The sequence below is a fragment of the Filicampus tigris genome, chromosome 18 (assembly GCF_054856515.1).
Source record: "Filicampus tigris isolate MCC_2025a chromosome 18, RoL_Ftig_1.0, whole genome shotgun sequence".
NCBI classification, from domain to species: domain Eukaryota; kingdom Metazoa; phylum Chordata; class Actinopteri; order Syngnathiformes; family Syngnathidae; genus Filicampus; species Filicampus tigris.
Window position 1 is genome coordinate 6,382,757 of NC_141234.1, and position 12,119 is coordinate 6,394,875.

Genomic DNA, 12,119 nt, shown 5'->3' on the forward strand with positions numbered 1-12,119 from the left:
CGCTGGTCTTGGCCGAGAGGAATCACGCGGGATTTGTTCACGTGAGGTGAGCGGTTCGAGCCCCGCCGTAATGTGTCACGTCTCTATGAGTTGCGTGCAACCGACGCTAACCGCGTGTCTCTCTCCAACGTGTGTATTTACGAAGCATCTTTTGACAGTGCAATAATTGGTCATGGCCTGTGCAGGATGTGTACATTTCTTTTTTGCCATCTTGACCCTTATCTGGAAAAACAATTATCAGAAAAAAAAAGAAAACCTTCCACCTATTTTAACCCCAACCGTATAACTGTCCAGTGTGTATTGCACTTACACTGCACACAGGTGTGCGCGATGTAATGAGGAATAACTGATTCTCTCGACAAAATTCAGCATTTCCGCAAGTATCAGCAAATCAAATTGAATGCACTTCGTTGACATTTCTAATGCAATTTCCAATTTAACACCAACTGCATATAAACACATGTACAGTATATATACTAGTCATGATTTCTGGTTAACTCATGAAAAAAAAAAAAAAAACACATCTTACTATATGTATATACACATCGTCGTTTTTCCCATAAAAACGCCTTACTATATACATGGTAGTTTATTTCCCCAAAAACAACATACAATACATGGTGGGTTTTTTCCAAAAAGACACCTTACAATACATGCCCCCCCCCCCCCAAAAAAAAAACACCTTACTATAATTTTTTTTAAATAATACCTTATCATGGAATGTTTAGGAGAACGCCACGCTGAACATAGCCATTTTTATAAAACATGACATGTACTCCCTCTCCAATGTTAAAAAATAGACCACTTGAAACCATTTCACAATTTTAATTCAAGTACAAAGGCACATTTGGAACATACAAAAATACATGTCGTTTCACACAAAAGAAAATACAAACATGTCAAAACAATATTTCAGAGAAGTTACTCCAACAAAGCATTGTTGCCTTGACGAACGGCTCAGTACAAAATGCTGTCTCAGTGTTAGTCAGTGCACACCCAGTGAGTTAGTGACAGAGAGGACACACACACACACACACACACACACACACACACACACACACACACACACACACACACACACACACACACACACACACACACACACACACACACACACACACACACACACACACACACACACACACACACACACCAAGTGGAAGAAAAACACTCTCCCATTCGAGTTGGCGCTTTGCTGTCCGAGCGCCCGCACCTATCGTTGGGGAAGGCTACCGCAAAGAAAGACTCGTAACAGGCCTCGACATCCACGTTAACATGCACGACTTTGACACTCACCTCAAGAGCCGAGAAGCTGTTCATCTCGCAGCCGTCCTTCCTCTTTGTCATCACATCGATGGCCTTCTGAGCCCTGCGACGAGAAGAAAGGAGAGGGGAAAAAAAAAAAAAAAAAATTTGTGAGTGTACCACTGGCTTCTACATTTGCCATGCGTTTTGTTACCTTTGTCCAGCCTTGCATCCAGCTCCGCTCCCACCCTTGCTAAACCATTTTACTTGTGGGACTGTACATTCATACTTCTGACCCTGTTGTGCTTCTCCACCCTGCTGCAGCAACAGCAACAGAGGATATACTGTAGTTGGATGTCACGAGCTCATTTCATTGCCCGTTACCCCCATCCGGCTCATTGTTCATCCTGCAAAACATTCGGTACAATCAGGTATGCGTTTGTCACCCGATTGGCTGCTTGAGTGATGAGTACTCCCAACTGGCAGTCATTTGCGCCATCTCACCCCACTGCTGCCGAGTAACAGTCTGTAAAGCAGAAGGGGGATGTTTTAAAGTGCTCTATAAATAAAGCTTTTCATGACATGGCTTCCACAGACACACATCTTACTTTTATCACCATTTCCCTATATTATAAGCAACTTTTCTTCTCTTAGGAGCTATGTCGTTCACAAAGCAAATTAACTGTTGTGAAGTTGGGGGAGTGGTTAGCTTGAGCCGCAAGGCAGCTTACTGTGGCGAGCAGAACTGCCCCTTGTGTTTATATGACATAGAAGGGCTCATAGTAATGTTACGAGTTATAGTAGACTTACATTTACTAAAAGTTCGGCGAAGTCTAACTCACCGACTCCCGTCGTGTATGTGCCTGGCTCGTCCAGGAGACGGAGAGAGCGAGCGAGCAGGGAGCACACTTTACGCTGAGCTTTACGCTGATTGGCTGTTACGCACTGAAAAAGGAACCAATCAGATGGTGCTTTGGGCAGGGCAATTTGCCTATGCAGGCAGGGCCAGTGGTGCAGGAAACAGAGAGAGAAGCACGCTGCAGCAAGCACGAATTAAGCAGTTTTTAATTTGTCAGGCTTGAAATGAAAAAAAAAAAAAAAAAAGGCAGGTGCCCGCCAAAATGCCAAATATTGGCCCCGATAATCGGCCTCTCCCTAGTCGTCACCTTTCATAATGCTTAATTTGCCTTTACCTTAGTATCCTAGTGTATAAGACATTTGATATTGTCATAAATATGGACTGTTGAAAAATACATGAGAAAAGAGCCTTGGGAGAGAAAGAAAAATCCCAAAGTGGGGCGGAGGGGAAATCGCAATTACATTTTCCTTCAACGTTCAGCCCTAATTTACATAATACACTACACACCAATAGCACAAAAAACAAACACCTGCTTACCATGGACACACTCGCAGACAAATTATACACAAGTCGCTGTGCTGCTTGATTCGTGGAATTGCTCCGTCTGAGCTGTGCTGCAACAACAACAAAAATTGTAGTTGTGCCACTTGTTTGAGTTGCCATGTGTGTGTTGTTACCTTAGCCGGGCCTTTCCTTTCATCCGGCTCCTCTTCCAGCCTGCAAAACAAGCATCAGCGCGGCACACCATGACACTTGTGCTCATTGCCATGATATTGCCACACATTTGCACTTTTACGCCGCTGCGGTTGGACGCGACGGGCTCCGTCCCGAGCGGCTCGTTCTCCATCCTGCAACGACAAGTGCATTCGTGGAGCCCTTCGAGCAAACCCACAGTGGATTAAGATTAGTGACACCACCTCGTGAAGTGACCACAGAGGACGGAACCCCTTCCCGGATGAGCAGGCGGCAACATTTCACAGTGTCAACTCAAACAGCATGAGGCTATTTCGCAAGTCCAAGACGACAGGCAGGAAGCCGTTCTTCCTCAGAACGTGGCTCGCTCGATCTGTCGACGCAGAACACTCCAGAGAGACGCCTCTCGCGGAAGCAGTCCACCTCAGATCTTGCCCCGTCTGCGGCTGCAAAATCCACACAGCAAAAGCGTCAGAAATTAAAACAGTTGTATGTCACTTGCTTATTTGATTGGAGCATCTACCTTGTTGGTCACCCTCATCCATTCTTTCATCGTCTAGCCTGCAAAACACATGTGCAATTAGTTGTGCTGCTCACTTCACCGTGCGCTAATGTGTAACTCATCCGGCGGTTCTGGGTGGCTCTCGAACCATCCAGTTTAACCGCCGCCATACAACAACCTGCAGAGTCATCAACACAGGGAGGGCAGTGAAAAAGTACAAAAGTGACAGGTTACTAAAACACAGACTAAACAACAAAACATCCCAATACAGAGATGTGCCGTTCAGCCTAAAACTAAAATCGGCATATGACTTGAGGGCCATATTTCTTCACGCTCCACTTATTTTAGTGGCGCACGTATTTTTACCTGGCTTTTTGTCCCCCCCCCCCCCCCCCCCCCCCCCAGGGGGAGAGGAAAAAAAAAAAAAGGTACTCATTAGCCTGGTCCGGTTCCTTTTGGTGCCTCACACCAAATTCGGTGCCTCCACAACCTTGACAGGAAAGGTTTTGTGTTGATCACTATGACTGAGTGCACCGTAAAACCCCTGCGCTGTAATTCCTTGATGCCAACATTTGTTTGAAGAAAAAAAAAAGTTGACTTACCTTTCCTCCCACTCAGTTTGAGCAACCTTTCAGTGTGGGCAGTGAGCATGTAGTGAGCATGTCACTTGCGGAATCCACAAAAGTTTAGGCACTGCCCAACAGTGCACATTTGTACAGTCTGGTCCTTCCAATTGGACTAAGACATACAAAAAAAAACAGAAATTATTTTAGACTGGATGAAATCACAGTGCACACAGTTGCAGCCACAAATAAGCTGAAATTTTACAGTTATTTTTAGCTGGTCTGAGGTCCTCCTTCTTGCTTTGTATTGAAGGAGCCTTGCCTTTTTTAGTTCTGCAAACAGAAATTAGATTTTTTTTTTTTTTTTGGAATTACAGATACTAGAGTGACATTTAATAAACTGCGAGTGTTGAAAGCTGTCTAGGTACAGAATCTGTCAAATTTCTTCAAAAATACTTGTCATTGGCATTCTACGTCCGCATGTTAGCGATACAAGTACACAAAACAGCTCATAATGTAGCACAACTTACCCCAAATTGGACAGGTAATCCAAATGTGTTGCAAAAATGGCCGAGTTGAGCTTAGCCGTGCAAATGCGATGAAGTGTTCCTGCGACCCGAACCGAATGCGTGCAAATGGTTCTGAGGTATGTGTGTTTTTTTTTTTTTTTTTACCAGCAGTGATTGAACAGCCACAATTTTTGGCTGTATTTGGAGCAAAAAGGGTTTAAATACAAATTTGCAACTATTGGCATCAAGTATTAGACAAAATTACATTAACAAGTTCGTAAAGCAACAAACATTCAAGGAAACAAAATTGCACACGTGGCGGGTTATTCACAATTTTAAAAAAAAGTTACATTCACAATAAGACCAGACAAGGAAATTAGAAAAATACAGAAACAAAGTTACATACCACCTGAAATAAAACAGCATATTCAATAAACACCAACAATTCGTCAAACAAGACCATCTTGCAGTTCAATTCCCAAGAACAACAAAAAAAAAAAGCTGGCCAGCATTAAAAACAAAAAAAACATTTGAAATCAAGGCAAAAGAAACAAAGGGTTGTGTTAAATCAAGCAAAGAATTGCGACGTGCTGTGCTCAAATGCTGTTGCGTCGCTCAAGTGTGCAACTCCTGCAAAAAGCAAAACAGTTGCTCGTGTGTTCACTTAGCTGAGAAAAGGTCACGCGGTCGGTCGCCATCTTGCCGCACCGGCACTCCATAGATGAATCCCTTCTTGCACACCTGTTTCCAACTGATCTGCAGGCCCAACGTCACGTCCGCCAATCCAAGGCAACCTTCTTGGCCTGTTTATTCAACGGCGCTTTGCACACTAGCGCCACCTGGTGACCTTTCATGACTGCTTTGGCTTACCGTGAAAATAGTTGCTGGTGTGTCATTTACAACAAATAATGCGCCATTAAAAACAAACCTAAAACATTTGAAATCATGGCAAAAGAAACAGAGGAGAATGTGTTAAATCAATTAAAGAGAGTGAATTGTAACGTGCTGTGCTCAAATGCTGCTGCGTCCCTCAAGTGTGCAAATCCTGCAACAAGCAAAATGTCATGTGAGAAACGGCGACAAACATTTGCTCGTGTGTTCACTAAAGACACACAATGTGTTAAATCACGCAAAAGAACGTGGATTGTAGCTTACTGTGCTCAAACCTCAAACGCCGCTGCGTCCCTCAAGTGTGCAAATTCTACAAAAAGCAAAATGTCATCGTGAGAAACAACGATAAACATTTGCTTGTGTGTTCACTAAAGGCCACAATGTGCTAAATCACGCAAAGGACAGTGGATTGTAGCGTGCTGTGCTCAAACCTCAAACGCTGCTGCGTCCCTCAAGTCTGCAAATCCTGCAAACGGCAAAACTGTCATTGTGACAAACAGCGACAAACATTTACTCGTGTGTTCACAAGCCACGCGCTCGGCCGCCATCTTGCCGCACCTGCAGTCTGCAGTCGATCTTCTTGCACACCTGTCTGCAATCGCTCTGCAGGCCTGACGTCACGTCCGCCTCTTCAAACCGAACTTTTTCTCCTTGTTTTTATCGGCACTCTGGACACTAGCGCCATCCGGTGACCTGCCATGATGACTGCTTTGGTTTACCGTGGAAATTGTTGTTTCAATTTCACGCCACATGCCATGAAGTACGACAACCTTGTGATCATTACATAACACTACATCGTCTTCAGGCGCCAAGTTGTCGCCATCTGCTGGTCAGTATGAGAAATGCTGACGGTGACAACTTCCGGGAATCCAAAATAAATAGACGAGATATTAATAAATAGACGAGTCCTATACGTTGTAAAAATAATAATATAAAGTTGAACACTGAATGGAATACGGAAATTCGAGTAAAACGCGACATATGTTGTTGTTGTTGTTGTCATCATGAGACCTGTTTTTTGTTTGTTTTTTATTTTATTGACAGAATGTTCAATGTTACATATCAATAACATTTCCTTTGACATTATAACAATTGCGAAAGAAAACGAAACAATCAGACATTTTTAATGTATAGCAAGTCCGTGCACCTCGAGAAAAAAATGTTGATCTCGCCAAGCCGATATATTATAATGATTGGGTTTGTCTCAATACTTTTGCCCACAATTTTATTTCCACTCATCATAATCTCGCTTCCCGTTTTCTCTCACAAACACTCTCAGATGTTTGTTTTTTTGTTTGGGGGACTATTTTATGCAAGCAATGCACGGAGGCGTCACACATGAAATCAGACTTCGTATAATGCGAAAAGATTTTGATGTTTGAAATGAAACAAATGCAGTATATGGCGGAGTGCAAGAAGACAAAAGATGAGAGAGTCATATTTCAGGGCGAGCGGAAATGAGCTGTGGGATGAGGATGATTAATATTCTCAGCGGTTAATGACTGAGGCGCTGATAAGTGTCACGCTTACTGTATCGACTCTGCGTGCGCATGTACATTTTAGTCAGTCATGATACACTTTTACACTCATGTAAGACAAGTAATAATCTAAAATCTTACCCACAAGATTAACTTCGGATAAGGTATCAACGTTCACATGAAACATGCAAAGCGTTACTATGGCGATGAATACGGCTTGTGAGTCTCATGTGATCATGATATAAGAACCCTTCAAAAACACCTCCAAGAATTCAGGCATGATTGCGGGTTGTGTGCTCAAGGGCCACGTTTGATTTTTAAAACAGAATTCATTTAAAATTTCCTTGACCAGTTTTATTCATTAAAATATGTTTAGCAAAATTATATTGGGACAGGTACACAATTCTCCTTTTGGCTCTAAAACGGCACTTCACAGGGCAGATGGACAATAACCCAAAGCATGCTGTGAAAGCAACCCAAGATTTTTTAAAGGCAAAGAAGTGGAATGGTATGCATTGGCCAAGCCAATTTGGAGTGTTTCTAAAATTCTTAAATTCCCATTAAATTTACCAGAAATTTCCCATCCTTTTGCAACCCTACATCCATCAGGACTATCTGATGGATTCATACTTCCCCTCTCCCTTTGAGGACCACAATACAGCTGTAATGTTTACATTAACCTGCCCGTCTTGTGAGTGCCACTCGGGGTATAATCAACCTGGCACCCGACGAGCCATTATGTTGCCTAATGTTGGTTACTTCCGGCGGCACCTCACAGACATCAACATTTTGGCTCAGGCTGGGAAAAGTGTGGAAAACATGACTCACTGTTGATAAAAAAGACATTAAAAAGAGGAAACAACATGTTGTCTCTTCCCTAATATGATCAATAGCGCCCATGTAATGACCCCCGCTTGTCCCGAGCCGAGCGGCAAGATGGAACACGGCCTAATGGCTCACCAATGGTTTCCATGACAAAGGAGCCATTAAGTGGCTGACTGGAGTCTTGCGGTGTTGCACACCATGATTACGCCGTTAGGCTCGGCTGTCATGCAGCGGCAAAAGAGGCCAAATTTCATGCCTGTCAGTGGGAAAGAAATGCTACTGCATCGTTTTTGTTTCAAACATCTTTATTTCATCAAAGTTTTTTCTCTGTCAGTGTTGAGTAGGAAAATGCAACATCTATTCCAATGATGATTAAAAAGAATGAATACAAAGGATAACAAGGGGGATGACTGGAAATGAAATGGTTGAGGTTTTTAATACTGGAGCCAGTATTATTATTGATGTAAAAAAAACAAAAAATACATATATACATCCTGACCTGACCACAATACAATGTTTATGATTGAAATGCATGAAAACTGTCTGCCATTAATTACAAAGTACAAAATATGCCCAAAACAACCCGAAACCTGCATAACTAAATCGTAAGGTGGTTCAAACCGATAAAAAGTAGCTAAATATGAACTTTCATTTGGGCTGACTTCATATTTTTATTCTGTTGCTAAGCGCATTAACGAATGCGGTGAAGTAATGGATGCTCTACCCAGACGGTTTATAATTGCCTACTGATGCCACAAGATGGCGGCAAAGCACTTTTTGTATTCGACAAAGCACGAAAAGAACAAGGTTAACAGAGGCTGATTTCCCCCTAAGAAAAAATCCATGAGTAGGCAAATTTGTGAACGCAAAGCTGCAAATTTGCAAGGGTTCGCTGTACACTTTTTATGTAATTTGTTTGTTACGCAATTCTAAATGATTTTTTGCAACCCTACCATTTACCTGGAAATAAATAAGCTGTCATCAATTACAATTTGGGCCATAAACATCCCATGAATCACCATTAAAAAAAATTTCCCCAACACACACAATTTGGGATGACTTTGTGCACAAATATACTTAATTATTTTTATTTCTTTTTTTTGGGGGGGGGGGGCATGTTTCCCAGCACCTTTTCAACCCCATCAATAACGTGAAAGCGATACACAACAGTTGTATTTCATAAATAAAAGTGACAACATGTATAGCTAGGAGTGTTTAGGGATGTACAAGCTGCATGAGATGACGTGAAGGGCGTTTTTACACCACAACACATGAAGTATAGTTGGCTCTAACTAGTTGTACAAGGTTGTCAAGAAAAGGTGATAACAACAATGTCAAAGTGCACTAGAGGAGGTCAAAAATCACATCATCAATATATGTACAAACGTGACGAACCAGTGTTGCAGTGTTGACACTAATAAAATAATAAAAATAATGTTTAGCTGCACAACTTGGCAAACCTACAGAATTCTTTGGCATGAGCGGCCACAACATTTGGAAGGTGTATCGCCACGTTTTTTTTTTCTTTTTCTCTCAATAACAAATATAAAAATTGAAGTAGAAAAAAAACCCAAAACAAAACCAAACTCATAAGTATCAAATTTATTTTACCAACATTTTGTTTCCCTCACAATAAAATAATGTCAAATTGATTGATGGCCACAAAAAGGCAATCGGGAATATTAATGCTACAAAACACAGCAACATGTCATTTCTGTACAGGACATTCATTGTTTTAATTACAGCGTGTGCGTGTGTGTGCGTACGTGCGCGTACGTGTCCCACTTCACATAAAGTCATTGAGCTCCGCCTCCAAAGCGGCAGCCATCTCGTCCGCCTCTGAGGAACTTCCTTCCTCCTCTTCCTCCTCTTCTTCTTCTTCGTCGTCGTCATCAGACTCTTTGGAGGACTCGTCGTCCTTGTCGTCGTCGTCATCCTTGTCATTGTCATGCTTTCGTTTGTGGCCCCTGCAGACGAGAAACGATGTTTTAGCGAGTCCGACTCATCTTCCATCGTGCCACTGCCAACTCTGGATGGATTCATGTTATTTTCTCCCATGTGACCCAGTCATGGCAGCGTAAATAGGAAAAAAATAAAGCATGGAATTGGATAGCCTTGGATCCGAATCAGGCCTCTCACAAGCAATATTAATAGCATCAGATATTAATAGCAAATATCTGCCAATGCAACAGCAGGGTAAAAGGAAAAATGTGATGTAATTTCCCTTCAATGTGAGCCTGATATCCATTGTGTTAATTCAGTAAGTACATTTTTCATTCAAGATATTTAAGTGGAGCTTTTCGGGCAAGTGTAATTTTGAAGCATCAACTTGAGAATTTCCGCCTGTATGACGCTTATTGTTGGATATTTTGAACTGAAACTTCCCCGAGTAGCAGTTGGAACTAACGGGTCAGGATGTACTGTATGATTAAAATATAGGCATAGTCGAATATCAGTATCCGACCAATTTTAGCCTGTTTTACTGCTACTTCTCCACTCTCCTCTCCTGCGTGAAGAGCTGGCAACGATTGAAGTGAGGCTTTTATGTGGAAGATTCTACATCGACTGACCGGGACAAGATCTGAGGAGAACCAAATACCCGGAGGCATCTGTCTACCTGTTGTGCTTCATTTCATTAAATGGTCTCTCATGCTGTTTTGAATAACAATGCAGAGCATCACTTGGCCACTCTGATACGCATCTGTGAACACACAACGTTTCTTCCTCTTTTCTTTTTTTTGTTTCCTTCAATGGGTTTTTCCTTGGCTGCATTCGAGGTCTAGACAAGAGGATGTGTCATTGATTTTTGTAAACTGTGGGCTTGCAAAGCCTTTTGAGACTCCTTTCTGATTAAGGGCTATATAAATAAACTGGACTTCTTAGCAACAACTTCATATTCTGCATAATGAACCTCGCTGTGTTTTTTAGGGAGCTCTAACTCCAAATGTTTCGGTGTCTTTCTTGGTCCACACACTTTCACAAGCTTTCAACCCACTAAGTTCAACACACATCAGAATTGTAGTGGCTAAGTGGCTCGAGAAGGCATCGCTGCGGCTGTAAACATGCCCCCCCCCCCCCCATCTTTCCGAACCACTCGAGGTTCCCCATGACTCATGCAAACACTGCAGAAGGACATTGCGTGATGCTAATGAGGTGCGCACGGGTCGTCTACTTATTGGTGGGGGGTCTGACACCAATACTGCTGAGAAGCCCCCCCCCCCCCCCCCCAACCCCTTCATTAGACCGCAGCGCTGTCAGACAGCATCCCACAACAGCAGGACTGCAGTTTTGTGTTCATTAAAGGTTAGAAGTCAGCCTATATTAGCCCGGAGGCCGCCGACGTGACAGGCTGGGAGGACCCCTGCAGACCGTACGACATGCGCCAAGTGTTTTTTTTTTTTGGAGTGGCGTCTCAACAAAAAATAGGCTCCTTCAGATGTACATAAGGCTTCATTTCCAGAGCCACGAGTTGAAGACTGGCTGGTCAGGGGTTAACGCGAGGGTCTGCCTCCAATGAAATAAGGGATTAATGAGTATTTATTTGGCCAAAGTGTGGAGAAAATGAGGCAAATCCCAGGGCAGTGCATTCAGTAATAGGATTTATCTTATCCTGGCTGCTTAATAGACCTGCTTAGGAGGTTATTGTGTATATGCAGACACGCAGAAACAAATTTCAATAAAAACGAAGTACCTTTATTTTATTTATTTTTTTCCCATTCCCCAGCACGCGCAGCCAAGACAATGGGAGGCGATGCCAAGGAGACTTTATTGCTTCTGGCTTCAAGTCATTACATCCAATCTAAATCCTTATCTATTAATCCCACCACCTACAGACAGCCATGACACATCCACACCAATAAATCACAAGCGGTGAGCAACTTTTATGATACTTAACAATGAGGAGCAGGGACTAATTACGTTTTTTTTTTTAAAAGTCATTTCACGGTGTGACCAAATTTATGGAGGAAAAAAATGATGCTACGGCTGAAGTAATTATTTTTATTTTATATTACGAGCAAGTTATTGATAAGTAAGAACGACAGGAAATTAGTTTGACAGCATTGCGGAGGAGTTGAGAAACAACTAACATGAAAGCACACAGTGAATGGGTCCAAAAAAAAAATCCTCAACTTTTAAAAAAGGATTTCCACGAGTTGAGCCAGTTTTAAGCAGACTTTTCAACCAAAACGGCTTAAACCCCTTTAGAGCTCGGCGACTCTGTCACAGAATATTTAAATCAAGTTCTGGCTTTCTCCGGAGTTCCACAACCAGGCCCCCAACCCACCCCGGATGCCCTTGCTTTATCGTTAATAGCTCACAAATAATAAAGCCTACTCAAGCAACGTGTCAAGGAGAGAAGTCACATTCCAAATTCAGAAATTGTTGCCCCGGCAGTGTGAAGGTCATCTAGAATAAATCAATATCTGTTTCAGCAAAGACCCCTGGAGAAAATCCCCTTTTTAAAAATTCCGTTTTTTTTTTTTTTTTCCCCTGATCTTGGTTGCTGTGTCTTAAAGTGCTCTTGAGTACATCATCTTCAAAGGTATTGCCGAG

General features: G+C 42.4%; 1 protein-coding gene and 1 long non-coding RNA gene across 10 annotated transcripts in view; both read right to left on the bottom strand.

Moving 5' to 3' along the window:
- Positions 1 to 810: 810 nt before the first annotated feature.
- LOC147132203 (uncharacterized) lies at positions 811 to 6,054 on the bottom strand. Of its 9 annotated transcripts, XR_015082256.1 has the most exons (11): positions 5,694 to 5,821; positions 5,527 to 5,572; positions 4,393 to 5,416; positions 4,128 to 4,195; positions 3,902 to 4,037; positions 3,321 to 3,358; positions 2,782 to 3,243; positions 2,642 to 2,718; positions 1,460 to 1,771; positions 1,297 to 1,369; positions 811 to 1,229 (listed from the first exon to the last, which is right to left on the bottom strand). It is a non-coding gene; the product is annotated as an uncharacterized LOC147132203 (long non-coding RNA). The 9 variants fall into 9 exon arrangements; XR_015082250.1 differs by having other exon boundaries at positions 3,902 to 5,416; positions 5,694 to 5,728; positions 5,821 to 6,054; XR_015082255.1 differs by having other exon boundaries at positions 3,902 to 4,195.
- A 1,804-nt stretch (positions 6,055 to 7,858) lies between these two features.
- ctdp1 (CTD (carboxy-terminal domain, RNA polymerase II, polypeptide A) phosphatase, subunit 1) overlaps positions 7,859 to 12,119 on the bottom strand; it is a 29,670-nt gene continuing 25,409 nt past the window's right edge. The window contains exon 15 of the mRNA XM_086014080.1: positions 7,859 to 9,532. Coding sequence (XP_085870206.1) covers positions 9,352 to 9,532 — 181 coding nt within the window. The 3' untranslated portion in view covers positions 7,859 to 9,351. The remainder of the gene's footprint in view (positions 9,533 to 12,119) is intronic.